This window comes from Scomber scombrus, chromosome 3, assembly GCF_963691925.1.
Source record: "Scomber scombrus chromosome 3, fScoSco1.1, whole genome shotgun sequence".
Classification (NCBI taxonomy): Eukaryota; Metazoa; Chordata; class Actinopteri; order Scombriformes; family Scombridae; genus Scomber; species Scomber scombrus.
In genome coordinates, this window is record NC_084972.1 from 24630983 (window position 1) to 24658252 (window position 27270).

General features: G+C 40.3%; 1 protein-coding gene across 2 annotated transcripts in view; it reads left to right on the forward strand.

Annotated features, from left to right (window-relative positions):
- Positions 1-27270, forward strand: part of asic1b (acid-sensing (proton-gated) ion channel 1b) — a 171212-nt gene that overhangs the window by 133761 nt on the left and 10181 nt on the right. For both annotated transcript variants that reach the window (XM_062415460.1, XM_062415458.1), the window contains 2 exons: positions 15134-15284; positions 18326-18453. In XM_062415460.1, the coding sequence (XP_062271444.1) occupies positions 15134-15284; positions 18326-18453 (279 nt within the window). The remainder of the gene's footprint in view (positions 1-15133; positions 15285-18325; positions 18454-27270) is intronic.

The following is a 27270-nucleotide window of genomic DNA, read 5'->3' on the forward strand; positions in this document are numbered from 1 at the left end:
CATCAGAACCATTTCCCCTTTCCCAAACTCTCCCCAGCCCAGCTGTCATGATGCTGCCGAGATGAATTAGCTGTGTCATCCTGTGTTTCCCTGTGCAGACAAGGATACTCTTACTGCCCTCTGGGCTGTAAATATAAATCTACTACATCCAGCCACAATACTTTTACAACAAGACTCCTGAATCCATTTTTTAGATTAATGTATTGATGTATTATGGGTTACTATATGTGGTGGTGCTGACATACATATGTAGCAACATGAAAAAATAGGCTTTTGAGACCATCCTGTCTAGAGTACAGTGCTGTTGGATTAATAGAGCGTGGTATCCAGTGAATTGTTACCACACACCAGCCATGCACAGTATTTAAACATCTGTTCTGAAGCCACATGCTGCACAGTAATATTATTTTGCTGTAATTTACTATTTGAAGCAGCATGTTTCTCAAGGCAGTGCTTTACACAATGGTTTTAAAACACCTCAAAGGCTTCACACTGTTTCTAAGACTGCACTACAGTCTCTCTCGTGTACAATCACTGTGAAATGGGTCAACATGGGCTTCTAAAGACCCCCACAAATTTAAATATTTTTAGACTGAGTTTGTGCAGATATTATTTGTTGTCAAATCTGGCCTTTTTGGTCACAACAACATACTCTAACACTGCTTGTTACTACATTCAGGATGGCAAAGCTTCTGAAACTGCAACTACCTTAACATTTTAAACGATTGGACAAATTGAGAATGCTGTTCATTCACTATTCTCTACACTGCTTAGACTAAATGATGAATTAATAAATCAAGAAAATAATTGTTTGTTGCAGACTTAATATCATTTGATCTGAAAACTCTACAAAAAGCTAAACTCAAGAAAGACTATCAAACAATACAATAAAAACGTCTTCATTATCCCAGTAGGGGCAATTTGTTTGGAGCAACACAATAACATACAAATAAACAAAACAATATACAGGACACAAAAGGAATAATAAAGACCAGGAAGCTTCATGTGGAATAAAAATCCATAAAGAAATCGATAAATAAGCTTGATAGGCACAATAAAAAAGATCTGAGAAAAACAACAACAATGACAATGACCATGTTAATAAGCAATAATGAGATTCTATTTATCTTCTCTTCAGAAACTTGTTCAATCAGGGAAAACCTTGGGATTCATCTTTGCAATCTCTGGTTCATTGTGTTGCAATATATCGACTAGTTTAAATGTTTTTGGTGTTTGGTGTTTCACTCCAGCATGTCTCAACCAATCAGAGCTGAAAACAGAAAACATCTATTTACTAATGAACATTTTCCTTCCACAACATGTGAGCCATTCTTTAACTATTATAAGACAGCATCATTTCATTTAGAGCACTTCATTATCTTCTATTCTATAAAATAATATTTATATTGTACATAATCAAACTGTATTCACAACACTTGTGGCTCTTATAATACCTAGTCTTTTTTTTTTTTTCAAGCTCCATATGCCATGTGCTATTGAAAATGTCAAATAATATTCAGCTTTCTTTCAATGTCACTGCCTGAAGTGTTCACAAGCTGTCAGAGAGCTCTTCAGCAACTTCCACTGACTCTCATCTTTCACATTGTTTAAACAGTGGCGCTGCACTTACCTGATGCATTATTTAAGTCAACTTTATAGACCAGGAATTTAGGAGGCTATTTGAAAAAGGGGGCTTTGTGACACCTGTTCCTTACAGCACATCATGTACACAATTATCCTCAAAATTGTCTCCGTAAAACACCACCTGCTCATCTGCCAGCCCTCGCAACCACAGGACCCTGACTGCTGCTGCTCTCCAAGCCTCCCATTTCTCAGTCTCTTCCTTCGCTCTGTCCTTTGCCACCTCCTTCTCGTTCGCTTCGGCTGCTCCCTTGCGGATGCTTTGGCGCCGAACATTCCCAGCGGGAGACATAGACATACAAGAGACAGCAGCAGGCGAGAGATGCAGAGAGAATACGGAAATCACACACTGAGACGAGCAAAGAGGGAGGCAGAGTATGGAAAAAAGATGTGTACGACTTGTAATATAGAGACACACAACAGAGATTTGGGAGGATGAAGGGGAATGCATTGTGCTGTAAGGTTGTATTGTGAGCCCTAAGGGTAAACAGACAGAAGAGAGAAATAACGATGGAGTTTGCACAGCTGAGTAGATTAAAGAGATAGAAGTAAGGAGAGAGAGAGAGAGAGGCTGGGAGGGGAGGTGGGTGGTGTCGTTCGCTTTGTAGCATGTAGTTTGACTCTACACATGTCAAGGTCCAGACTGGCCAACCCCCCCCCGATTCGGACCTAGAATGACAGTTTGATTAACTGCCGAGAGCCTCAACACAGCAGAGCTCTCACAAAAGAACCCTCTGCCATCAGCGCATGCAGTCCGACACACAAGGAGCAACGTGGACCATGAGAGGTTTATCAAGCTCTTAGCATCCATTCACCAGAAAGAATATTTTCATTCCCCTTTCAGATTATATTCAAATTCCCCAAGAATTAGTGGATTTATTATTTGATTTTGTAGCTCTATTTTCAATTCAAGAATCATCGGGGGAGGTGTAACTGCTCACCTCCAGTTTGAAACCTAAAAAACTGGAAGTATTGCATGTAATTCAGCCCCAGAGGATAGCACACACTGATTGCCAAAAAGGTGTAATCCTCGCCGGCTTGCTAAAATGACTGATAACATGCAATGTCGAGTGGCAGCTATTACACTTTCTGTGCTTGCCGATGCCCTTTCATTCATCTTCAGCTGGCTTTTAAAAACGTATTGCTTCACTGGTCTCACTGATTGAAATGGAAGTCTTTTTCTCATTTGAAGGAACTGTCCAAGCAACAACAACAATGACCTAAAAAAACACTCAAAAAACTGCTATCTACTGATTACTTCCATTCACATTAGCTCCTAGCAATCAAGCAACTAATACTCTGTGGTGTTTAATAGCCTGAGATGGACTCATGACTGATGATTCATGACATCAGTTTGCAACGGATACTGACATGTGCGGACTGAGAATGTTTCCGTAATTACATCCCGTTTGTTTCATCGTAGCTTTGCTGACAGGTCTGAACTTGAAAATGTTTCCATAAATCTACTCTTCTCACTGTCAGTATGTTGATAAAAGTCCCTGTCAGTTTTCTGTCGAACCGCTTTAGGATTTGTCTAAATGGCATCATCGAAAGCTGTTTATGTGTTTCAAGAAACAGATTCAAGCTTGCAAATTAAGCTTGACCTGCTTGAGATTATAGTCAGGCCATGAGCGTGTTTCCCTTTAAGGCAAAGGCCTTAAAATGCTTGAACTCTTTGTTCTTTGAAGAAATAAGAAGGCAGGCATTTTACAGACTTAAAAGTTCTGCTATGGGAGTATACACAACATTGAGAAATCAATAGTGTGTTAGCCAATGTCTGCATTTTTCCATCCAATACTAATCAAGGAAACAGCTTTTTTTTAATGGAATTTCTTATTTATTTCTCTTTATTCCCTCTGGATTGAATCAGTGAGAGGTGTGCTTGAAACATTGTCTCCCCTTTATTCATTAACGAATTCATGGTTTATTTTAAGATCCAGTCAATCAAATAGGATATTTATTTAGGTCTTACATGTTTAGGTATTAATAGACTAAGATGCAAACCCCGGGTCCCCTTACGAATATCGCTGTTTGCTTTCATAATAGATTCATTAGTGAATCTCTTAAACCACAGTTTCAGAGCAGCGTGCATTTGTTATTCTGTTGTTGTTACACTTGCAGGGGGATTGTGTTTCTCTGTCAAGCAAGTGCATCATTATCCCTTCACCCAGACGGATTAGCTTGTTGCACAGAGCCTCTCCTCCGATATGTCTCTCTCTTGATGAGCCAGCTGGGGAAATGTTTTTTAAACAAATGCTGTTAAATGCCAGAACAGTCAGGATCCATCTCCGGTTAATTCTGATACACAGCCCACCGAGTTTTTTTAATATAACTTACAAATAATCTTTAGTTACACATCCATTGTTTATTCTTAAATTTCAGTTACTCTCCTGTCTATATCGGATCAGGAAAAAAAGATATTTCCTCTCATGATTTCCTGTCTCGTTCTCTCGCTTTCTTCTCTCCTGTTCACAGGCATGCAGTGCACCATACTTGACACACAACTGCACTCAATCAAGCACACCCTGATTGCCGGATTACAACTCGTGAATATGTGATGGTGGTGTCTCACTGAGAAGCCATTACGGGGCCACAGTTGAGCAACCATTCCCCATGACACCCTCTCTCATTAAAACATGAGTAACCACCCGAGCAGACGACTTGATTGTTCTCTGAAGGGACATTATGTCATGTGCTCCGGTATATTGCCAGCAAAAAAAATGAAAGCAAAGTATGAGTAAGCAGGCTGAATCCCTCACGAATCCAGAAACATGGTGGGGAGATTAAACTGCTGGTGGCTGTTTGATCTCAGAGTCAGTGCTTCACTTGTCAGGTATAGACCAGACAAAAAAAAGCAGCTCTATATCCAGAGGAATTACGCTAGTATGGAAAGTAGTGTTCCTCTCGTGTGGCCAGGTGGAAAATTGAGGCTGTAGAGATCACTAGACAGATAACACACACCTGCAGTTAATGTTCACCTACCTCAACCAAAGGCTTTTGTTGGCTAACCTCAAGATTAGTGTTTTTGCCATTACACAATCGTTCCCTAACCGTAAACCATACAAGTAGACCAGAACCAGCTGACCCAAAAGATGAGAAGATCTGATATGTATTTAGGATCTGAACCATTCAGAGATTTATCGACAAGCAGTATATTGTAGTTAATTCTTTAATACATTGGCAACCAGCGGAGTGATTTCAGAACTGGTGTAACATGCTTTTTTGAAAATCTTTGTTAGGACTCTAGCACTTGCTATCAGATATGATAATGCTGTATTCACTGAGATAATTGCTAAAGATATGGACTGGAACATGACAAGAAACATCATGATCTTATACATTTTGAACATATTTGATAAGCCATATTAAATCTTCTTGTTCATCCCGCTCTATCCTGAAATACGACCATGTCCCAAGTATTAAGTGTGGTAATAAACACATATTATTTTAGGAATATGCAACTACTCACCCTATGGCCTGTATCATGTCAAATCATGTTTAAAGGGGTGGATTTTCCTGAACAAATTTTTAATTAGAGTGATTAATTACACTCCTCTTTGCACAGTTGGTTAATCCAGGCTGACTCCAGATTAGCCAAATTTATTTGCAAGAGAAGACAAGAGCAAATGATAAAATGATCAAACTCTCCATTGTATACAGTCACAGTTGGCAATCCGTTCTCAGCAGATCGCTCATTTAACTTTGTTGTATTTGCTTTATCGCACAGTTTTCAGTGTAAATTGAAGGATTACTTCCAACATTTGGATGTGCTTAGTTTTTCTTATACCCACAAATAAGGTGGTTAAGAAAATCTGTCAGCTTGTTTCTAACCTGTCTGCTCATCTGTCTGTTCATCTCTCCTGCTTCATCTGATTTTGTCGCTATGATGTAGCCAAGTTCTTATATCTCAGCGGTTATCCAAGTTGCAAGAGACCTGAATTATCCTTTCAGGGAGAAAAAGTTAGGACATGAAAAATTGATTCACTAAGTACACCTCATTCATGCCCTCTCTCTCTCTCCTCTCTTTCACACCATTTCCTTCTCACCTCTTTTTCCTCTATCGTGCAGTAAGCTAATAGATACACATTCACACACTTTTCGGCACACACTGTGTGCCCAAAAGTAGAAGGAGAGAGTGAGAATCAGGCCTGCATGGTGTCCAGCTTTTACTCTGGATTGGAACACTGTGATGATGACAAACCAAGCATGAAGCCCCCCCCCCCCCCAAGAGAGAGATGGCACTTGCAAAACGCTTCGTCAATGGGGCATTTAGGCCTCTGTCGCCTGCCTGAAACAGGTTTCCTTCATCAGAGCCAAACTGGAGCACCACAGGATCAAAAAACCCATTAACTCTAAGTTAGGCTATTTAGGACTTATGGGGAAACTTTAAAGACATGTCACATGATTTGCAATAATTGACGAGCAGCATATTGACCTTTTGGTTTTCCCTCCTAACAACAACACAGCAGAGAATTGACAGTCAGGAATGTCAACCAGTTTGCGTTCACCTGAGTGTCACCAAAAATGTTGAGCACCCAGTGATAAGCTTTAACTACTATTTATTCTTTACTCTGACTGTGGGTTTGCAATGTTTAAAATGCAGCTGGTGAAACTGTAATGAAAGAGACTACAGTCTCTGCCGCATTACCTTCTTTAATGCTGTGTTCAATTTTGAGGAAGAATGCAAGTTGTGAGCCAGGAGGGATTACCATATGTGTGTGTGTGTGTGTGTCCATAGGTCTGTGTGTCTATAGGTGTGTGTGTGTGTGTGTGTGTGTGTGCGTGCTTGCGTGCGGGTGTCCATAGGTGTGGGTGTGTGTGTGTGTGTGTGTGTGTGGGTGTGTGTTTGTGACGGGCTTGAAAAGGAAGACAAATGGTCTGTAGTTACTGAGGGCAATGATTTCATTCAGCAAACAGCACTGAGGATATTGTGAAGAATAGAAGAATAAAGTGTGTGTGTGTGTGTGTGTGTGTGTGTGTGTGTGTGTGTGTGTGTGTGTGTGTGTGTGTGTGTGTGTGTGTGTGTGTGTGTGTGTGTGTGTGTGTGTGTGTGTGTGTGTGTGGCGTGTCACATATGGAAAGAAGTGAGGTTGGACGGAGAGGCGGAGATGGAAAAGTAAGAATCAAGAGAGGGAGGCAGACAGAATGAGCGTGTAATTACAATTAAACTGTGTGTGATTGGCATTTCTTCAGTTTTTCAGAGACTAACCGCTTGTAATTTTATGAATTAATCCCCTGGACTCCTGTTGCTGCACGGTAGCGCGCTAAATCATGCTGAATAACTTCGCATTCCCCCCGTGGACAAGCTCACTGTGCGACTGACAAAATACTCCCCCATCATCACCACCACAAGCTGCTGCTCAGTGCCCGAGGACCGTGGCGTGCGCTCCCCTCTCCCCTGCTCTCTCTCTCTCTCTCTCTCTCTCTCTCTCTCTCTCTCTCTCTCTCTCTCTCTCTCTCTCTCTCTCTCTCTCTCTCTCCAAAGTGTCAGACAAACAGCAGCCGTCTGAGAGCGCATAGGCAAGTTTAGGCTCAGTCACTGTGACCACACCAGGACCGATGTTGAAAGCGCGCACCAGCGTCCCTCCAAAATGTGCCAATGCGACTCATCTGGATCGAAACCGAGACCGGGCTCCCTCGCCGAAGCCGGAAAGCTCTTCTTGAAACACACCACCTTGCACGGCTTGAGGCACATTTTTCTCAGCGGCTCCTACCCGCGAAGAGTTGCGTGGTTGCTGGCTTTCCTGGCAGCTTTGGCTCTCCTCTTCACCTGGTCCTCCAACCGAGTGAGGTACCTGCTCTCCTCTCCGGTCTACACCAAGGCGCACATGGTGTACGCCAAGCGACTGGTTTTCCCAGCCGTCACCATATGTAACCAAAACCTCCTGCTGCCTCGGCGCATGAAGAAGACGGACATATTCAGCGCTGGGAGGTGGTTGGGACTATTGGGGAGGAATTGGCAGGTCTCCCCCGCTGCGAGAGAGGCACTCACACTTCTGCGGGGCGACGGTGGCGGGAGCGCGGAGAACGAGCCGCCATGGTCCCCACTTTCTCGGATTTTGGACTTCAACCACTTTCTCCCTCCTCCCCGGGAGTCCCAGCCGTCCATGAGGCAGCTGCTGGACCGACTGGGACATCAGCTGGAGGAGATGCTGCTGTACTGTCGGTACCAAGGAGAGCTCTGCGGGCCGCGCAATTTCAGCACCGTGAGTGTGTCTCCAAAGTTGAATTCTTTGTTTTAACTCTCCCAACCCCCTCCCAACAGGTTGATGCAGCCTTTAGAGCGGGATACAGCTTTTTCAATTATTGGTCTGAGTCAGAAGGTGAACTGTTAGTAATTACCTGTCAGTGTATTTTATGCGTTCCCTGATAGATATCAGCTGGCTACCTAATTCATTTACTTGGAACCCATGCAATAACCAGGTTGTGCACAATGCGCATTCCTCTGCACTATTGCTTAGTAATGCGCCTCAGTAGTTCAATTAACTCTCCTTCGGCTTCTTAAGCTCGCCATATAAATGCCACTATAATATTTCTAAAAGGATTTATATGCTGTGTTGCTCCATAGTGAGTTTAGAGTGATCTATCTTATATAATTGGATTTCAAGTCATAACATATCTCTATAATATTGCTGTACTATTCCTACAGTGTTCCTGAACTGACTTGAAAACACTTAAAAGTTAGGGTGGGTGTGATTGTTTAATTTCAGAATTCATTATGTGATGTCATTTTCTCTCAGCAGCATCTGCTCTTTCTGTATTCACATAATCATTTATAGGCTACCTCTCTCTATATTGTCTCCAGAGATAGACGCTGTGGGAAATTATGATTGTAAATTCCACCCCAACCAATATCAAAAGTTGAATCATTTCATTTGTGATCATTGCAAAACCCAGCTTGCCTTCTGCGTTCACCATATGGCCTGAACATCTCCCTCCTCTGTCATCCATCACTGCTGGATCAATGTCTGTACAACTCCGTGGTCATGAGAGGCCAATCTGCCCTTAATGAAGACTTTTGATTCATCTAGCAATGCTTTACAACACTCGTTGGCCTCATTGGTAAACTGCAGCTCAATTGACTGCACTCCATCATCACGTGCAGAACAATGTGAAAGCCAGTGTCCCTTTCTCTCCCACCTCATTACCCAAATTTGTTTTCAGTTAAGTAGATTTTCTTCTGGTGTATTAAGCACTGTTTGAATTTGGAAATATGTTGTTGTTTTTTTTTTTGGGGGGGGGGGGGCTTGCCATCTATAGCAGGCATGACTGAGGGTTATTATATGTTCTGAGTGTAATGTTTTATTTGAAGCTGCTTGCTTCAGTAACAGCTCTCACTCTCCGTGTCATCAAACCATTTCCCAGAATAATAGATCAAACTGATGGGGGGGGGGGGGTTTCTTCACAAATTGAAATGCAACACATCTGGAACCACAAAACAAGTTATCACAGTCAAACACATTTCTTCCTACTTACATCCTTGGAAATGCTCCTTGTTGTGCAGAGTATTGTGAAGGGTGACCAAGCAACAGCAACCTGTTTCAAAGATAAACATGAAGCTACGGTCTGAGTTTTGGGGGTATGAGCTAGTGCATAGATAATCGATGACACCCCTGCTTGGCCTCAGGGTGGGCAAGACAAGCTGTCAGCATGAGTCAGACCAATGGAGTCAGTCACACTTGAGAAGTGAGGTGTGGAGGAGGAAGGTGAACCTGTCTACATACAATAGGTTTTAGGATGTATTGACTATTGTGCAGTAACCCCACATGTTGCTGGGTCTCTCTTGCTCTCTTGAAAGTCTAAATTTGGTCCACTAGCCAGTGCCAATCTGTCCTTCCCTCCATGAAGCCGCCCCATTCCTCTTCATCCGTGCTTTAATAACACACACACTTAATTCTCATGAGGCAGGCGTCTCCTCATTCTCAGGTCTCAGACATTGATTTTAGTCATGAAATCCATCTGAGAACATGAAAGCAGCCTCTGCCCCTCCTGTGCACCCTATTGATTGACAGCTTTTCGCCCAGTTTTCTTAGATCTAACTGAGAAGTCTGACTGAATATGCATTTTCTCTCTATATTTCCTGTGTGGGTATTCAGTTCAGTGTATTTTTTATTTTTTGGTGCGTGTAGATTTGTGGAGAACATGTCAAGAGAAAAATCTATCCTAAAACTCTTAAGCCTTGCTAAAAGAAAAAAAACAGCTGACAATAACTTTGGATTTGTGGGCTCAGTTCAATATTTATTCGTTTTTGGTGTTTATCATCACAAAGTTTCGTGTAATGTGTACACAATGGTTATATTGATGTGTAAACGCAGGTGAAGTTTCAACCATTTAACTGTAAATAAAAAGTGTTGGTTGGTTACTCAATCAAAGAGCAACAGCTTCCTCAGGACTTGCAGATTTGCAACACTGCTTAAATCTGCATTAATGAACTGAGGGAATTGCTGTAGTAAAGTTGTTATGGTGCACATGTTGGCAAAAAACTGTTTATTTACACATCCAGCAGACATGGAGGAACATTAACATTCATTTGATATCATCACTGTCTGGCAGAAACCTTGTATCTTCATATTCATTATCTCCGTAATATTAATTTCTTTGATAAAACAATGCTTTTGCTCACCCTTTACATCTGTGTGTGGGTTTTTGCAATGACTAAATCTTGTTACTCCAGTTGGATTCCAGTTCTTTCATTTTCTGAATGTAACGATTTTGGACATACAAGGTTTGCGCCGGCGGTGATGATATAATGTTTTGGACCACCTGATGCCTGTAAGTCCAATATTCACTTTATTTTTCACTCTGTTTTATTCTCCACCAAGTCCTGAGGGAAATATCTGACTCTTAAAGTTGCTACTCCAGGGCAAAAATCCACTAGATAGCCGCCAGCTTTGTTTGTCTTTTCTGTGGTGCTGGGCAGGTAGTGTAGTGTACAGTGGGTTTATCAGAGCTTTTTCACTGCAAACAGCTCCCCTACTGTATTTGAAAACTAAACTCTGGAGATTGAAAGAAAATCAAAGAGCTGAGAGATGCTAAAATGCTCTGTAGGGTTAAGAGGAACTGCAGAGATTGGCAGTAATTCTCTGTGGGTCCATTACTACGAGGCGTTGACATTACACATTATTCTTTGAACAAGTGTTCTTATGAAAATATTGATCTGTGCAGCTTTTACTATCTTAAAGGCAAACATTCAGCAGTGACGTAATTCATACATAAAGCAGGGCAACCATGAGTATTTTTTTTAAATAGATCTGACTCCTTTGACTTAAACTCTCTGTATTCCAACAATGCTTTCAACTCTGTCTCTATATTTAACACACATTTGCTCTCTGATAGCTGCTGAGGCATTTTGGGAAGTGCAAGAAATCACAACATCAGGTACAACGGGTGCACAAGATATTATAGTGCCCTCTGATGAATAGAACTATTCTGAAATTAACCAAACAATCCCACCTTGAGATCCATTTGGAAGTTCTTCTGGAGGTTTTGACCATTTCACAGGGTCTTCATCAGGAGACTGAGGTTGTTCAGCTGCCACAGAACTATAGCCACGAAAACTTTCCTCTAGGATATCTCATCTACGATTACTTAAAGTTGAAGTTTAGAGTTCTTTCTTGGCATTGGAAACAGCAGCTGACAAAACAATCTCATCAATCACTTAGTCCTTTTTTGTTGCTGTTCTGGATTCTCGCCTGCCGATAAGGACCACGTGATATAGGTGAAAGCTCCCAAATGAATCTTGATGTGAGATTGTTTTGCAAATGTTGTTTCCAAGTTCAATAACGAACATTGAACCTCAGCACTTGTGAAGCTTAATGTTGAGTGTTTGTGGCTGTTTTAGAAATGTTAATTCAAATCTGTGACATATTTCTATTTGATGGTGTTGGGTTGTATTGTATTGTATTATTAGGTGTTTCTTTTCCACTGACAGAAATGTGGACCAGAAAAATAAATTGTAACGCTTTATAATTCACTAATGGGTTGTCATAGTCGATATATTAATGACAAACTATATAACATAGCAAATGCTATCTTTACCAGAGTTGATCCAGTGCCCAGTAATAACCAGACAATCTTTCATGGGTGTTTGTTTTTGTAACTGTCATAACACATTGCACCTTTGTGCTGAGCACTGATCTTGAAATCAATGAAGAGGAGGGAAAGTGGTTCCCTGGCAACTTTAGGGAACAGCTTGTGCATCCTTGTCACATTGTCATGTGAAGGATAGCCGAGGGCCATCTCAACAGTCTCAGGCTGTCTGTCTGTGAATTATTTATCCAGAGAGAGAGAGTGACATTTCTACACCATGCAAGGAGAAAAGAGGGTGATGTCTCTTTCTGTTTTTATCATAGGTTGGGTCGATTTAAATATTTCATTTCTATGTTTATGTTTTAAATGCAATGTATAGCAGCAGTGTTAATGCTAAAACAATACTGGAGCAGTAAGGTGTACACAACAAGTTTTACATGTTTACCATCCCTGTTTAGAGTCATGCAACGCTGATGACTCGACCTAATGCAAAATGAATGAGCTTAGAGGTTTTCTTTTTGGAATGATATGGTTTCTGAATCAGGTAAGTGGTTGCAGTTTTTAAAAATAGTGCCCAGCTCCAGCTTGATAAGTTGTTTGTACATGTCAAAATTTTAAATTCAACCCCTTACATGGACATTTCACAAACAATGAATAAGACATGCAGGCCATTTGATAGACAGACAAAAAAAGCATGTTGAGAGTAAGTGCAAACCTCAAAGCTACAGAGCACAATGGAGATCCTGACTCCCCAAGGTCACCAGCGGTGCCCAATGCTGCTGCTCCTCACTCAGTGCAGTCGGCACAATCTCCTGGTTACCACAGCAACTCTGACTACAGGCCTTCTGTAGTCAATCACCGCACTATCAACACGTACACAGATGGCAAGCGCAGGTGGCTTTACACATGCACTCTAATACTGTACACACAAGCAGGCTCATTCATATTGTCATACTAATGTGTACGTGTGCACTCTGAGAAACAGACGCGCACACTTGCACACAATTGCATGCAATCTTATAACTGTTTTCTTGATGCCTATCTGCCAACTCCTTTCCCCATTTTCAGTGTGTGCAGCACAGCCTTTCCCTTAAAAAATGTCTTGTTGAATTTTAATGGGCGTAGCCTTGCAAAGAAATGTTCCTAACAAATTGTTTTTAAGTAAAGGGCTGCTTGTTCAACAAGACGCTTGAGGGGGGAAAATCTGTGAGAATAAAAGCTAAAACCTTTTTTTCTGCAGATTTTGTCCAAAAAGACAATCTGTACTCTGATGCAGGTGGCGCCGTGCTATCATAAGATTTCATTGCCTTTTATATTTCAAAGAATAACGATGAACAGTGATCTGATTATGGTGAGAGGCGACTCCAGGTCTTACATGGATTTCAGGGACTTTTTATTGATGTTTGTATCCTGCTCTAGAGTCAGGGCACATAGGCGGGCGTTGCAGGGGCTGCTTTTGACTCAGTTTTGCCACTTAATGCACTTGAAAGGTCACATCTCATATTGTGTCCGACTCAGAGCCTTTTTATTGCATTTCACTGCTTTGTGTCTCATAAGCTCTGATATAACCACACCCTGGGTTGCAGTCCATCGTGATTTGTGCCCCATTCTTCTGCTGTACACTTCACTGAACAGGACTCACATTATACTAACTGTTCCTTTGTGAGACATGGCTGTCTCAGTTTTTTTTCTGCTCCGCGGTTCTGGTGTTTGTGATGTTTGAGTAATTTGTCACGAAACTCTCATGTCCGATTCATAATTCACCCTGTAAGAAATGCCTCGTCATGTGTTCCCAAGGTCCACGCAATACATTCAAGAAATAAATCTTCAACATTTGACTCACTCCCAGCAGAAACATACCTTTTGTACAAACTGTCTCATAGTGTCACGATGTAGCTATTTGTGTTGCTATCTTACAGTCAAAAGCAGCCTTATCTTCATTGTATGTTTTGATTATGGTATTTGAACAAAGGGCGGAGAACAATAAGGAAGAGACTTTATTTCAGTTATTACTTTTCTGCTCCTGTTGTCATTTCATCTATACGCAAACCCTCCTCTACTCCCTTTCTTCCATTTCCTCACATGAATGTCAAAATGTTGAAGGTTAATAAGAAGTTAATTGTAAGTGAGGATGCTTTGATTCCGGGCATGCAAACAAGTGACTGGACAGGAAAGTAGAGGAACATTTTATATTGGATCCTGGCCACTGCTTTCCATTTCCTAATGTCTATGATTCGATTACACATCCATTAGTTCACTGGCAATCATGTCTTTGCCAATAGGTCACAGTTCCCTGTTTCGCTCTATAGTTGCTTTCCATCAGTGACGGTTGTACACTGTATGCTTGATCAACTAATAAAACAGCACACTTAGGCTTTGACAAGACTGCACAGTGTTCTTTGAACTACAAGTTGCATCTGTAGGTGTGTCTCATGGAGATAAAAGTGGAACTGGAGGATGATAAGCTTGTGTGATCAGTTTTTTTTTACAAGATGCTTTGAAACAAGTTGGGAGCAAAAGGGTAGGCTTGATGATGATTTGACTAGAGTTGAACCGTCTTCTCAAATGTAAACGTTTTACTGTTTTTATGTTTTATTAAACCCAATATCTTTGAGTTTTGGAGTGTTGGTTAGACAAAACAAGATGTTTTCATATGTCAGCTTGGCCTTTGGGAAATATGACATTGTTACGGACTAAAAGAAAATTTATTAAGAAAATAATTGGCAATTAATCTTGAATGGCAGCCCCAGGTTTGATGATGATTAAGGCTGCAGCTAAAGATTAAACTTTAATCTTGAGGATTTCTTGATTTGTAGTTTGGTCCATAAACACGTTGCAAAATAGCAAAAGATTTCCATTATAATTTCCTAGTGCCCACGGTTATGCACTCAAATTGCTTGTTTTATCCATCCAAAACCCCAAAATATTCCATTTACAGTCATATTGCCGCAGGGAAGCATCAAAAACCCACATTTGAGAGGTTGGAACCAGTGAATTTTTGGCACTTTTGCTTGAAAAATGACTGAAAAGATCAATGAATCGATTATCAGAACAGAAGATAAATCATCACAGTCTCTAAAACGCAAACATTCTGTATCTTCCAGCAGTCGTTGTGCAAGATATTTCAGGTTCCCCACACTGAAATAAAACTTGTGTCATATTCACTGAAGCACTCATTGTATCATGCAGCACTGAGAGGGGTGAAGGCTCAGTTTGTCAACAGCATCTCAGCAGTAAGACCTCTGAGGTCTGCGGTTGACAGCATTACAAAAACAGGTCAGGTGCCTACCAGCTGCGTTTGAAACAGTCCCCTGCTCGGCATTACCTTTATCTCCTCTTCTTAAGGATTAAATGTGTACAGCTGGAAACTGAGACTCAGAATTAAGATCTGGAAAGATATTTGCTCTCATGGCATCTGTTGTTATCTCTTAAATCCCTGTATTTGTTTCTTTGTGTGTTTCAGATCTTCACACGCTATGGAAAATGCTACACCTTCAATTCGGGCCAAGATGGAAGACCCCTGATGGTGACGATGAAGGGTGGGATGGGCAACGGCCTGGAGCTGATGCTGGATATCCAGCAGGATGAATACTTGCCTGTATGGGGAGAGACTGGTAAGTTTACCTAGAGCATTAATCTCACACAACATCCTATTCCCAGTTCTGAAGACCTCAGCTAAAACCATGTTTGTTTGCCCTTAAGCAAGGACTTGAGTTAAAAAGTGATTTTTAATGAATTAAACACCAAAATAGCCAGTTATTTTCAGTGCAGTGCTCTAAGAAATCTCAGGGGGAAAAAACCTGTCATAGTGATTCCCCTCTAATCCCTGACATAGAGGCCTGGCTTGGCTGCAGTATTTTGTGGGACTGTGAGGCTTTTCTGATCTGATTGTAATATCCTAAATCCATTTTTTGTTATAAACTGGTGCACATTTAAGGCCAGTTGACATCTGTAGCATTATGCTTTATGCTCGGTTTGCAGCTGAAATGGAAAGTTTTCTTAAATGTTTTGTCCATTTTCATTAATTATAAAATGATAATCCTAAAAATACACACTCTGGTTATTTGAAATGTACCTGTTTTGTATTGACTATGTAAAGATAAATTGATATTGATCAGGAAAGTTTCACTTCATTGTGATATAATTGCATCACTTGTCAGTTCAGCTTCTAGTCTGCATGAATCAAACATGAGCAGAACCGTTTCATAGATATAAAATCAATGGAGGCTACAGGCTCTTTTATTCGTGGGCGACCCCCCATTACCACAGTGCAGTCTCCTCGGTGCTGCTCCAGGAGAACTTGAATCTCTGCTTTTAGTGCGGCTACATATGTATGGTGGTGTGTGTTTGTTTCATAATTTACATGCAACGGAAACTGCGTAATATATAAACAGACTGTTTAGTATGGTCAGAAAAACATTGTGCTCACACTCGTCATTAAATATGAAGCACAAAAGCAAGCTGTGACCTGACTGTAATATTTAAATATAAACTGCATCTACTCCAAGCTTAAATGATTTAGTTATATTAATATCTAATGCTCTTAATGTAAGATCTGAAGAGGGAAAGTGGTGGAAACGTAAAGAAGCAGTAAGTACAGTACACACACACATTCACATTCACATTTTATTAGCAAACTTCTTTTAGTATTATTCCATGATTATTTATAGTGTTCATGTCATTTCATTCATGAATGTTGTTATGCCAGAAATGTGTTTTGTTTCTATCGAAGAGATTAGTTCAGAATTTCTAACTTATTCTGATGGCATTGCTCAAGATTCCTTGTTTAAAATATAGTGAAACTATTTCAAAATCATAGAAATGAACACAAATAGAGACTGTTGTCAAAATGTAAGCTGTATATCACAGGTTTGTTTTCATTATTACTAAAATGTTGCATATTGCCATTACAAGATACGATACGATACGGTACAATACCATACAATACCATACAATACCATACAATACCATACAATACCATACGATACGATACGATACGATACGATACCACCTTATTGTCAGCTTAACTGAAATTCATCTTGCATCCTTAGGCAGTCCAGTTTTAAGGTTGACACATAGTTTAAATACACTGTTACACATATTACACACAGTAATACATAACATCAAAGCAATATCAAAGCAATCCTCTGAATTCAGGTATCGATCAGCAGCACACTGATGTTGGTTAAGCATCAGAATGGAAAACTCCTCACTGAAAGCATCCAGCTGATCGGCTCAGGTTTAAACCCTTCGTGCTCTGAGGCAACAATGGCAACCTCTGAGTACAAGAAGACAGCACAGTTGGATAAAATAAACACATTAACCAAGAAAAATGAGTGTTGGCAGATGTGATGGTGTAGTTTGATAAAATACAGAATTAGATTCTCTGACGTTTTACTTGATAAGCATAGTATTTTCCTGTTAAAAGCCGTGGCCACTGTATGTCTCCTGGTTATGTATACTACTGTGCTGAGAAATGCTCTGTGTAATTGTCACATACTTGGAATAATGTCACAACAAATAAGAGGCAATTAAATAACTGTGAGGCCACTGAACATGCCAGTATAGTGTCAGGTTTGGTCAAGCTTTCATTTAGTTCCAGTATTCAGTCCAAATATCATCCTGATTGTATAAAGATGACAGATGGCCATGACTTCAAGATGACATGCACTTTGTGATCAGGAGCTTGGGCACTACTTATGTATATGTGCTGTTCCGAGCTTCAAGCACTTGTGTTGGCATCAGCAGAAAAATGGCTTTGTACCCAGTCTCAGAAGAGCAGTGTGTAACAGTTAAAGTCTGTCGCTCTTTGGCGCAGCTCTTGCTGAATTCCAGCCGCATCTCTGAGCTCTTTAATTGAAAATAGCGAGAAAGCCTGGCACTTAGAAGGCGATAGCAAGTGACAACCAGAGAAGAAAGGCGGGAGGGAAACAGACATCCTACTTTATCCCCGAGCCCCCGCTCAAAGAAACAAAATCACTTGAATCCAGCCTGCCATCCCCACGATAAGCAGTTGCAGGTCTCTGCGAATGTGACAGAAATATGTTTGCGCAAGTAAAGGTTTGAGTCACCATGTCATTGTGATGTTCCCTGATCACCGTATCAAAGCGGCCCATCTGCTTCATTTAAAATCTATACAGCCGAGTGCTGTGGTGAACAAAGCTATCAGCTGTATCGATTTTCCTTTTATCCTCCTCGTCATTTATTTATTAATTTATCCATTCACTCTTGCTTCCTCCTCGCAGTAAATAAGACTCCTACGGGGCATGTATTGTCATCAACCGGTCTTCTTTGGAAGTCCATCTTCTTTATCCTTAAACTCCTTCTAACTTTTGTTAAATTCCTCAGTCACCAGAGTGTGTGTCATTCATGAGTGTATAGATATAAACAATAAATAAGCAATTACTCCCTAGGAATGGTTCTTTCCAGCTGAAGTACGACGACAAGTTAATGCTAGTTTCTAATAATCATGTGTTTATTTGTGTTTATTTCGCAGCTTGTTTTTCACTCACTTGCTAAAAACCTATTCCACCACTGCTACAAAATGAAAGCATTTGTGCCATTTGATTAATACCAACTGCTGTTGGTGCAAGTCAATGCATGCATACGAATCATTGTCTCTGTTTTAAATGTCCTCGCCTCTTCTTGTCAACAGACGAGACATCATTTGAAGCAGGGATCAAAGTTCAGATCCACACCCAAGATGAGCCGCCGTTCATAGACCAGCTGGGCTTCGGAGTGGCGCCGGGGTTCCAGACCTTTGTCTCCTGTCAGGAACAACGGGTACGTCTTGGGAAGGATGAGAAAAATGAAATACAGGATGCACAGTATATCACAGCACATTTTGTCATGGAGAGTCTGTAAGTCATTATTAGGCTTTTAATCTCATTTTAAAGAGATATTGCGTTTGTAAATCAAATAATCTCCTGTACTGTTAAAAGGATGCAAACATAAAAATGACAGACTTGAGCTTCATTATGGCTTTGATCCAGGTTTTGAAGCAAATGCTTAAAGAATTTCCAGTGGCTGGATAGTTTGAGTATTTTGTCTTTTGTCTACATGTACACCGTCCGACATTGCTTTCATAATTACAAGTCCTGCTGGCATTTTCAAAATCACAAATTCCGGTGCCTTCGATCTGGATGTTGTCAATGTGTGTTAGTCAACATAGCTAGCACCAAAAATATGATGTTTCTGTTTTTCTTTTATTGTTTTATCTTAACATGTAGTGTAGAAAACATACCTTAACATACATAAAACACACACAAGCATTCATAAAACATACCTTAACATACATAAAACACACCTCAGGATACATAAAACATACCTTAGCATATATGTTCTTAAACTTGTACATGTCTCCTGAGAAAGAATTTCAGTGTCAAAGTCAGTTTTCACTCTGACAGCTTCAAATCAGTTTTCTTGTCTCATTTGTATGTCACAGTCTGTATATATTGTCCACGTGAATGTACTTAAACATGTCACGTGATGCACTTAGAGTGAGAGGGTAATTTCCATCAGCCTCCCGCTCCCACAACCAATTAATTAGTTTTTTCTGCAGTAGCTACTTCACGTCACGACATTTTTCAGACACCAAATTGTGACTTACATGTCTGAGACTGAAGTAAATGACAGCTCGTGTGAAACGTGGGGGGGGGGGGGGACTTGGGGAATGAAAAAGCTACACACTGCTAGCTTAAGTAGCCATGTTTCTACAGATGATGAAGGTAGTACTTCTACAGATGAAAACAGTGAGGAAGGAAGGTGAAGAAGGTGAGGACGTCAAACAGGCAGTGGCTCCCAGACATGCTTGGACATGAGACTAAGTGGGTGTATATTAAAATTGACAGAGCTCATTGGGCGCTCGGCCCACTGAAGTGAAATTACAACAGACCCTTTAAATCTACAATTTCAATGACAAACAGTGGATCCTGGCAACCGTTAAGGAGAAGAGAGAACTCACCTACGAGGGAAGCAAAATCTACATGAGACAGGATGTTTCATCTCGGTAAGGGAAGCAAGACGTTAGTAGAACGAGGCATGCAAGGACCTTATCAAAAAAAGACATAAGATTTCAGATGTGCTACCCAGCTAACCTGTTTCAAGGAGTGGAGTGCTCTTTTAAGGGTCCACGTAAAGCAAAGAACTTTCATCAAAAAATGGATGGACTTGTGAAAGCTAACGTGATGGGGGGCATTACTTCTCAAAAAAGTTCCAAATTATTGAAATTTACTCAAGATCTTGATCTATATGACATTTGGAGAGCCCTTAATCCTTTGGATAAAGAATGCACATTCTTCTCTATACTGCACAATGTCTTTTCTCATAGTATTTCTTTCCCTTTTGTACATTACTAGATAGGGCAAGAGAATCCTGTATTGGTATTAAGGCACTCTCTGACAATCCCCCTCTTAGTCTAACCATCACCCATCCACACACAGAGACCCAGCACGCAGACACCAGTGATTAAATCCCTCTTTTATTAAGTAGCCCTCCTTTTGTTGAGTATATCACCCTTCATTGGCAACGCTGATGAGAATAAAACTCCTGAGATAAGTCCCTCTATATCCTCTAACTCTATACCTCTACGGTTATCTCACATGTCTTTTTAACTATCGATCAATGTCACACTGCTCAAGGTCCCAAGACTATTTGGTCCTTAAAATCATCATGTTAATGCTGAGATAGGAAAACTGTCTTAAATATGACACTCCACACAAGTGGAACAATCTGCAGAAGCTTGTTAACTTAGACAAGCTAATTCCTGTGATTAATTTTAAATATCTTTCTACTGACATAGAGCAGTGTGAATGCACATGTTTTTGAATCGATGCTGTCCCTTATGTTGATGTCTTCGGTCTGTTGTATAATCTGTTGATACTGTAATTTTTACAGTTTTAATTACTAGGCCTCCTTTTTTTGTTTCTATCATTCTATATATGATTTGTAGTCACTATTATAAACTGTAACTTTTATGTGTACTGTAATCAGGGCGTCCTTGTAAGAGAGAGCTTGCTCTCAATGGCCCTCCCTGTTTAAATAAAGGTTATACAGTATATATTAATATATCTGGCTATAAGGTAAATCTTAGTAAATCGAAGGCTATGTAACGTGGCACATTATGTGATGTTGATTGCCTAGTGGATTTTCCCTTAAAATGGTCAGACTCTGGTTTTACCTATTTGGGGTTTAAGGGGGTCTCACCAGATATGGAAGCTAAATTTCATCTCAGTATATAAATCAGTAAAAAGAGATGGTATGATCTTCCATTGTCTTTATTTGGCCGAATTAGTCTGATAAAAATTACAATTCTTGTGCCCTTTACAGACGCTCCCATTATAGAGAAGACCTTCTGAAAGTTCATCTGGCATGGCGTGTATATTAAGGACAACCCATGCATGGACTTCTGGGCTTTCTTCCCATATTCTTTGTGGTGGTATGTAATCCAAATAAGATAAATGCAGGGATTCCCGTAGTTGGCAATCTATTCAAGGACAACATGTCACTCTACTTCAAGCAACTAACAGATCGCTACGACCTTCCCAAAGACATTTTTTTTTCAGTTTTTTGCAAATTAGGCATTTTATAAATTAGCTAGTACTCCTATCCTCCATTTAATGCTGCTGAGAATTTCTTGGCCAAAAAAATGCGAAGCACTTTCTCTCATCCTTCTACTCTTACTATTAATTTCACCTGACATGTCCAATATAAGTTCTTTTGTAAATGTGAAAGAGTTCTGGGTGCAGAATAAATTAAGGATGACTCATATGTAGTTATTGATTTGATTAAATCATCCCTTTCCTGTAACAGATTAAGGGAGATACAATATAAGATTGCAGATATCACCCCTGTGACTCAACACAAAATAAATCATACCATCTGTTCTGTGTGTGCCAAATGTCGCACTGATCTGGGCACTCACTTTCATGGTTCTTGGGAGTTGTAGACTTATTTCAAGGCTCTGGACCTTTATGTGCTGTGAACTTTGAGCAATCTTTGGAGTTAAAATCAAGACAGACCCAGAGTTATTTCTCCTACGTTTGCCCTCTAGGGAGTTAAAAGTTCATTTTTAATATTACAAATTTCTTGACAAATTGCTACTTAATGCAAGGAAGTGGTTGTTTTTTTTTTACTTAATTGGATCAAAAATACCCCACCTACTGTGATCCTCTAATATGAAGAGATTTTCAACACACTACCACATTAAAGAATACATGCTGTGCTGATGGGCAAAAATAATTTCTTTTTTAAAGTGTGGTCGCCACTCCTACATTATCTTCCTGTTGATATTTCATGCATACTTAAAATGGGGTCATCACTCTTTTGAATGGAAAGTCGCTACAATGCAGATAACCGACACTAAAAGCTGTAGAATCTTGTGCTTTATGAATGGCAAGACAGATGTAAACTCAGAAAATGAGAACTGGAGACATCTCCTCCCAAATGGTCACATGTGCAACCATTTCTTGAGAGTGTGCAAGTTAAAATTTCACCTGGTCACATTTGTGTGCGTGCATAATGGTCATTAGTCTGTTTTGGTGCCAGTCTGGCATGCATGCACTGGTGGAACTGTATGTTGAGAACACCAAACGTTATCAAACAATCTATTTATTACTTCCAAAAATGAAGCGGTCTATAGCTGATTATTTAAAAAAACATACAAAATGAGGAGACAGAGGAGGAGCCTGGTGGGGAGAGAGAGACAACGAGAAGTTCTGACTCAGACGCCACTGATGATGAATGTGCAGGCAGGGAAAGACTGACTGAAGAAGAACTACCACAATGGCTAACACAGTACGCTTGGTTGCGGTATGTGCTGGTGCGATCAACTGAGAAAGTTGGAAGCGCCAGTGCGACAAGTGGAAAAGTTAGTCCGGAGCCCCGCAGTTTTTCCGGGTCTTTCAACATCAGACATCCTCGCCCAGATGACCCTGGTAGGGTGGATCAAGTCCTGGCCTGGGTCCCAGTAGCTCCTCACACTCTATGGTTCACTCCCCTTGATCCACAACCATCTGGAGGATCTTTCTGCTGCCTGCGAGGCACTCCTGACGGCTCTGCCCTAATCAGCCCCTGTCACTCCCAGCAGACGAAGAGCTTTGCTGAACTTTTGCAGTCAGTGTCATTTGAAATTTAAACAGTGAGCACAAGCGGTTCAGTTTCCAGGCTTATCAGTAACCCTCTCTGTAGGTTTAGCAATGTGACACCTTTGAAAACAAATTTCAAGCTCCACTCTATGATGTTTTACATATGACTATTGAATCTAGGTTCTACCTGTAATGTGAAATGGTGGCTAGGTATGCTGAAACCATAGAGAAATATCAAGTGACTCTCTGCTCTACAAAGATGTTAATGTCTTTTAGCTTACTGTCCCTGGTCCACACAGACTATACGGTTCTCACAGAGGTCACAGAGAGATGTTTCTGCATACAAACAGAAACACAGCTAGTGGAGCTGACAGCAAGTCAGTTTTCATATAACAAGTAATCCATGAAGTGGGTAGTATTTAGACAGGCGTAAAAACTGATATTAATGGCACATGGTACTAAACATGTCTGACCATTTTAATTCTCTTTCTTACAGTACAAACATTTTCAAACAATAATATGATAATCAAAGTGGTCATATGAAGGCAAGTTGCTAAGGAAAACGGAAAAAACTATGGACCATATCAAACAAAACCAACAATGGAAAGTAAACAAGCCAAAAGCCTTGAACAGAGCCAGTGATAAATATGTTGCAGTCCTGGCTGACTCAGTCACTGCGGCACATTTATACTGTGACAAAAGGATTGTGAATATCCAGATTAACATTTTGTTCAGTGGTAGAAGATGTATTCAGGTCCTTAACCTATGCAAAAAATACCTGTACAACAATGGTTAAAATAATCATATTACCAAACAAAAGTCTTGATTATTACACATAGATTGTTAATACTGATGTGTGTCACGAGAGAAATATGAGTTGTTGTGAGATGATTAATGAGGTAGGAAAGAAGTAAAATACAGATTTTTACTACACACATTTGTATATTTCTAAAACTTTTTTGCAATCTCACTTTGAAGGGAAATCACAAGTAAAAAGTACAATATTTTCCTCTGAAATGTAGTAAAGAAGACAAAAAGTAGCATAAAATCATTCATACAGTAATTATTAAGTACCGGTACCTTAAAATTTTACTTAAGTATAGGTTGAGTAAAGGCAGTAAAGAATCTTCCACCACTGAACAAATGTTAGCTTTATATGCATATTCACAATAGTCAGGTCACGCTCAGTGCCTCAGTGATTGAGTCACCCAGGAGAGTAAAATATCTGTCAATGTTCAAGGCTTTTGTTGGACCCTAGGGAGTTGAAATGAGCCGTCCCCCGTGGTAAGAGAGAACTCTGCCACTGCATGATCAGCACTATGCAGTTTTTTGAAGGACGTGGAGGTTGGAAACATAATTTTTGCCGGCTATCAATCCTGTGTTTCACATAGAAGGCAAAAAGTATTTCACAGACTCATAAATAATGTGCCAGTTTTCAGCACAGTTACTTTTTACTGTCCTTTAATGTGATGGACTTGAAAAGGAGGTTTTTGCCTGCTAGAAAACAAACCCTAAGCTTTCAGTGTTAGAACTTTTTCTATTAAACCACAAATACCTCAGTGCAATTGAAGGGACTATTTATGCTCAGGAGGCTGCAGACCTCAGTCCTTTTTGTAGCTATGATAGTTACACACTTGGGGCCTTAACATTATTAGGAAACACAAACTCTCCCCAACCAGCTTGGGGAAGTCTTCCTTGATCTGTAAAATGAAGTGTATGTAGGTTACTCCTCTGAACTGTGAATAATTCTGCGAGTGTGATGGTGAGCATGCAGTCAGACAAATCATATACGCTGGGTCCTAATATGCTACAGAACCATGCATAATGAATGGAGGAGAGAAAGCGATGGATTTGGGAGCGATCTCAGTCCTGCCACGTCCACACTACTAGTGAGTGCGTTCCAGTGTGGGTAGGATTTTGCATGCTGCCAATGTCGCGTCTGCAGGAGACTATCCCTCTTTGTTTTTTTTCCTCAATTTCTCACTCCCTCCCTCACTTTCCTCACCGACAATCATTTCCTCTAATACAATTCTCTATTTAATATGATTCTTTCCCCCCTCACTCTCTCTCCCTCTCTCTGTGTGTCTCTGTCTTTCTGTATTTATTTATATATTTTTTTTGTCTGGCAGACTCACTCTTCATTAATCTAATGCAGTTCGCTCACATTCATTCAACTCACTGCAGACCTCACTTCAGCAGTCCTGTAGTGTAAAACTGTCAGGGTCTTTTCAGCCAGCCAAACTGTCACTCATCATGATCCCACAAAAAGGAAGTCTGCAAGAAAAAAACTTCAAACATGTTTCTTATCCCAGCTTTTCTCCTAGTGTGTCTTGCTGACTCTCACCTTTACTCTTTTCTTTTCTACCTTTTACCTCATTGCCTGCTCTCTCGCTGAGTTAATGAAGGGGGGAATTGAGGTCACAATCTTAACATGATTTGTTTTCTTCTTCTTGTTGTTTTGGTCATTAAACAGCTACCAGCATACTAAAATTGTCCCTGAAATCTCTTACTCAAGATTATCTTTTGTCCACACTTGCAGAATTAGGCTTTTGCAAAAGTTAAACCTGTGGGAAGTGATGTTGCCACAAGGTGGTTTACAATGGCTGAGGAGAGCTTTTGAAAATGCAGACAAATTGAAAAAGCAGACCTCTGAGCAGCAGAGAGCCATTACCCAGTCATATGGCTCCTCCGATAGGTCTACCCCACGTGATGAGGTGAATAAATACACAAGGACCAATTATTGATTATCACATTTATCCACCTCTGATGGTTTTTATGTTCTGTATGACTTTGCGAAATGTCCTTGATGTGAAAATAAGCATAGGAGTCATTAGTCCAAGCTCTCTGGTCGTGTTGACTGCGCTGTTCTGTTATGTGTGTAAATACTGTATGACCATGTTGAACATGGCCTTGGGTTATTAGTAACCGAATCCAGTACGAGTCACACGCGGCTGCCTCTTGCACTCCAGTACAAATTGTAAAATGCAGGTCTCTAAATCACAACAGTGGCCCTTTAATTTATTGCTGTGTGAGCACTCAGTGATGCACCGTTTGAACTGATGAGACGGAAACACACAGGGGCCGTTTTATAGTCTCCGACTTCATTTAATGCATCAGATTCTGACTTTTTTTTAGGCAGCTGAAATGTAAATGATTTTTGCTCATATATAACATTATGCATATTGAAAAATACAAAATGCACTTTGCCTGAGTGCATTCAGTTTTCTCTTTCACAGTATCAAGTATACACAAATTTTATTAGGATTTGACACAGGTTTATATTTTCAAATTTGTCCAAATTTCTGTTTTAATTTCAAGTTATTTTATTTGTTTTCTAAAGTATTCTATGTTTCCTGTTTTTCCCCTATCATTATGAGTCATCATTAGATGGAGTGATCAAAAAAGTCAAAAAATATACTGTTTGTTGGCTGGAGTGAGCAGGGGCAGGCAAGCTTGCATTAGAGGTACATTGGACTGGCTTGGCTCTGGAGGCCTGGACACACAGAGAGAGGAACGCATACAGCGAACAAAGCAACACTAGATTTACTGAAGTAAAGTGGCGAAGAGCAGGTAGCTACCACTTAGCTGACTGAACAATTCGGCAGGGGGTGGAGGGACAGCCAGAGTATTTGAGGTGTGGGTGATGACCTGATTGCGGCCAGGTGTGCAGGTAGGCAAGCCAGTTCCAGGACACACACACACACACACACAGGGAAGGGGACACAAAGTAGAACATAGAAAAAAACTAAGTTGGCAACAATAAGCTTACTTAAACTTTTGGAAATTTTGACAGCGATTTTCACTATTATATGAAATTTCAAATACAAAACAATGAATCGGTTAATCAAGAAAAATGATCCGCAGATGAACTGACCATCTTTAGTTGTGATCTCATTCAATATGTGCAGTGAAATGCATGATCTCACATTCCTCAGGCTGTGCTAAAAAGGCTAATGTGGAATAATAGAGTAAGATTAAAAACTAGAAAAACAAATATGAAGGATAAAAAGTCACAGATATAAACATATGGAACACAAGTGTTAAAATGTTTATGTATATGTTGGCCCTGTGTTTATGTGGGCTGTGCAATTGTACAAATATATAAGTATACAAAAATGTAACATGTACCTTCAGCATGTCTCATATTACTTTATACAGTAAACGTTTTACATGCTCCAAATGTGCAGGGCGGTGCAAATGCTTCTCTATGATGATCTTGTAGCTACAGTAATGTCTGAAAGACGACATACAATACAATGCATTTTTATGTAGATGTTGCACAAGAGAATAATTAGATTTGTGGAGGTAAACAGAGGAGCATGGAAACACACTTTGTCCTGTAGCAAATCTGTTTTGAGCATATAACTCATACAACATGACGGCTCTACTACACAGCTGATATCACTGAAGAGTGGGCAGTACAGTGAAAGCACAGAGGGAGACTAGGAATAGGAGAAGCGTAGGAGAGAAGCTCCCACAATAATCACCAGTATTCACATGGATTCGCCACGGAGAG